The sequence below is a fragment of the Volvox carteri genome (assembly GCF_000143455.1).
Source record: "Volvox carteri f. nagariensis unplaced genomic scaffold VOLCAscaffold_1110, whole genome shotgun sequence".
In the NCBI taxonomy this organism is placed as follows: Eukaryota; Viridiplantae; Chlorophyta; class Chlorophyceae; order Chlamydomonadales; family Volvocaceae; genus Volvox; species Volvox carteri.
In genome coordinates this window covers 1-2,787 of record NW_003308452.1, presented here as the reverse complement: position 1 = coordinate 2,787, position 2,787 = coordinate 1, and the positions used below count along the sequence as shown (strand labels likewise).

Here is a 2,787-nt window from a genome sequence, read left to right as displayed (position 1 = left end):
GTTTAGATTAATTAGATGTAAACCACTGATTCCCGGTTGTCCTGAATGTGCGATCATTCTGATGCGTTTCCGTACCGCTGTCGTGCCCAGGTCGATGGCTTTGCCTTTCTTGGCACTGACGCGCCTAGCTCCGCGCAGCCTTCCTTTGTTCCTGGATGGGGCTTACGTGGCGTGGTGAGGTGTCGCCGAGCTATTGTGTTGTCCTTTGCGCTTGCGATAGACGGGCCCGTCTCCCCGCAGGTCCCTCTTCGCACTGGCGGCCTCGGCCTTCAGGGGGGTCCGCTTTCCTTGGTTGGATTGTCGGCTCCATCTCTCGAGTCTCCGCCTTTGGCGCCTTCTGTGGGTTATCCGTTTGCTGCCCCCTGTTCTGTGTGCAATGTTGGCTGATTATCGTGTCTCGCTTGCCGTAGGAGTTCTTTCTTGGCCCTGGGGTTGTCACCGGCGCCGCCGCCGGATCCGCTGGGCCCCCCGTTAGCCGGCCTTTCCCGCTGGGCGTTCCTGCCCAGGTTGGTAGAGAAGTCCTTTGGCTGCTGACCCTGCTCTAGCGCTCTCATAAGCGATTCTCTCGGACTGCAGGCACCTGCCCCCTTGGGTGTGGCTCGCGGTCGCCTAGACCAGGTTATCGCTCGGCTCCGCCCTTCGCCCCTCATTTCAGCCGCGGATCAAGAAGCGTCTTACCAGCGGGGTCTGGCCGCGGNCAACCAGATGCTCCTTGGTGCCCTAGCCTCTTCTACGGTGTCCCGCCAGGATGGTGCCGTCACCGAGTTCCTGAGTTGGCTTTCCAGCCATGGTCGTGGTCGGGACTGGTGGAATTGTACGCCAGACGACGTGCTCGTCTATATGACGGTTTGGTGGCTGCCCCGGCATCAGGGCCGAAGTGGTGGCCCCGTTGGGCCTGCCGCCGTTAAGTCCCTAGGTATGTTAGGATGTGCCAGGTGGGTTTATTGGGGCAGAAATTGAAATGCTAATGATGCGTGCCCTTACACAATTTTGAGCTCTGCATGTGGGTACATGCTGCTATACGCGGTGGAAGGGAAGTTGGGAAACGGCTGCCAGCTTACCCCAGTAGTGTGTCTAGGTGACTTGTGGTCTGGATGGGTGTCTTGTTTGTCCTGTTCGTCTCGGCAGTGCACGGCCAGTACCTGGCCCGTTGGCTCTACTCTTTGTGAGTCTGGAGCCCACTGTAACAACCACACACAGTAATGGAATGGCATGCCATTCGCTCTCGTGCCCACGTCTGTATTTTTTCGGGCATTGTATAGGCGAGATATTCGGGAAAATAGGTGAAAGGTATATAGGCCAGTAAGGTGTACACATATTAGACGAGACTTAAAGGCTTAGGCATAAGAGGCGCATGTGTAAGTGATGCCCTAATATACGATCATGTATGGCATAGTATTATAAGTGCATTTTTACATCATAACCTGTAGCAAGGGATGTTTAGGCTATGCGGTATACAGGTATGTTGTAGCAGGCTACATTTCCCTTAGAATATTTTAACGATTACTTTTAACAATAACTGTTAATTTGTTAAACGATCTGACTCAAGTTTCGTACATGTTCCGAGTTTCGTCACATGTCGCGAACTGGGCAGTTGTTCGTAAGCGAATCTAACGGGCTGGGGCCCCGGGCCCCACCAACATTATCCTAGTACGGCAAGGTCCGTAGTAGAGATTATCCGGCAGGTAGGCCGAGATATAAGCTACCCGGGCGGGGTGTTCTGGCCAGACACTGACGTATCACATTACTAGGTGTTCGGAGTTCAAGACTCCGCTGCCGCCGTCTCTAACCGTTACGTACACATCTTATGTACACTAGTGCTTGCCGCTTGGTTGGACTTCTCCCTACATCGGCGAGGACTAATAACTCCACGCTTCCGCTCTGTCAGTCGTCCCGTCAGGTGAGCGACTGCTACATATGTATACACTTGATGTTGTAAACGACATTGCCTTTATAGACGCAAGTATACATGATTCCCTATAATAGGACCTGTACAGGCATGGCATAATAGGCTTTTCTTATGAGTCACCCTTTAGATACTTGGGTAGTACCCAAGTCATCGCTCTGATCGATCGCGCGACCTCACTACCTCTCTCGAAGTGTCTATAGATTTACGATTGCACCCTTTCCTACCGTGGCTCGATCCCGGGATCTCACGTGAGTATTGGTCGCGCCTTACCGGTAGTACTTAACGCAGAATATAAAGTAGGGGGTTTTCGAGCTTTTATACTTAGAACCTAAAGGGCACTCATGAACATCAGCTGCGTTAGCCTGGCTTGTCGTCCATGCGGCAGCCTCTGGGCAAATGCTGGCTGCGGCCAAGAAACATGCAATGCAACCGCCATATGATCCCTAGGTGTAATTGTTTTGCATACAAGTCGACGTAGATACCTCCTGTGACCGCCGTACAGGAAGGAAATTTTCCGGTACGACAACATGTGAGGTCCAGAACCGAACACAAAAGCAGGAATCACCATTCAGAGAGTAAAACGTCGCCGTCCATGACTTATGCATATGAATTCACGTGTTCTCTTCGCGTTTTTCTCCTTCTTCGTAAGGCCAACGCGTCGACCAACGCACATCTTACACCCGTCCGGTCCAGAGCCTCTATAGCAATAATATTGACATAAACATAAAAGTCATTTATGAACATCTGCTACGTTTGTCTAGCATTGTCGTACCGGAGGTTGGGTGGGCAGCAGACCATGAACTTCTCGACTAGGAAATACTTAGCGCAGCCAAGAAACATAATTTAAATCTGTTAGTTCATCCCATTGGTCTTAGGAT

The 2,787-nt window shown here is 51.8% G+C and overlaps 1 protein-coding gene across 1 annotated transcript; it reads left to right on the top strand.

Moving 5' to 3' along the window:
* Positions 1-90: 90 nt before the first annotated feature.
* VOLCADRAFT_108796 (uncharacterized protein) lies at positions 91-2,442 on the top strand (the record flags this gene model as incomplete). The annotated part of the gene is made up of 6 exons (XM_002959873.1): positions 91-174; positions 241-339; positions 411-506; positions 577-935; positions 2,101-2,157; positions 2,412-2,442. The coding sequence occupies exons 4-6, from the start codon at positions 706-708 to the stop codon at positions 2,440-2,442; spliced, it is 318 nt and encodes a 105-aa protein (XP_002959919.1). The 5' UTR covers positions 91-174; positions 241-339; positions 411-506; positions 577-705.
* Between the last annotated feature and the right edge of the window lie 345 nt (positions 2,443-2,787).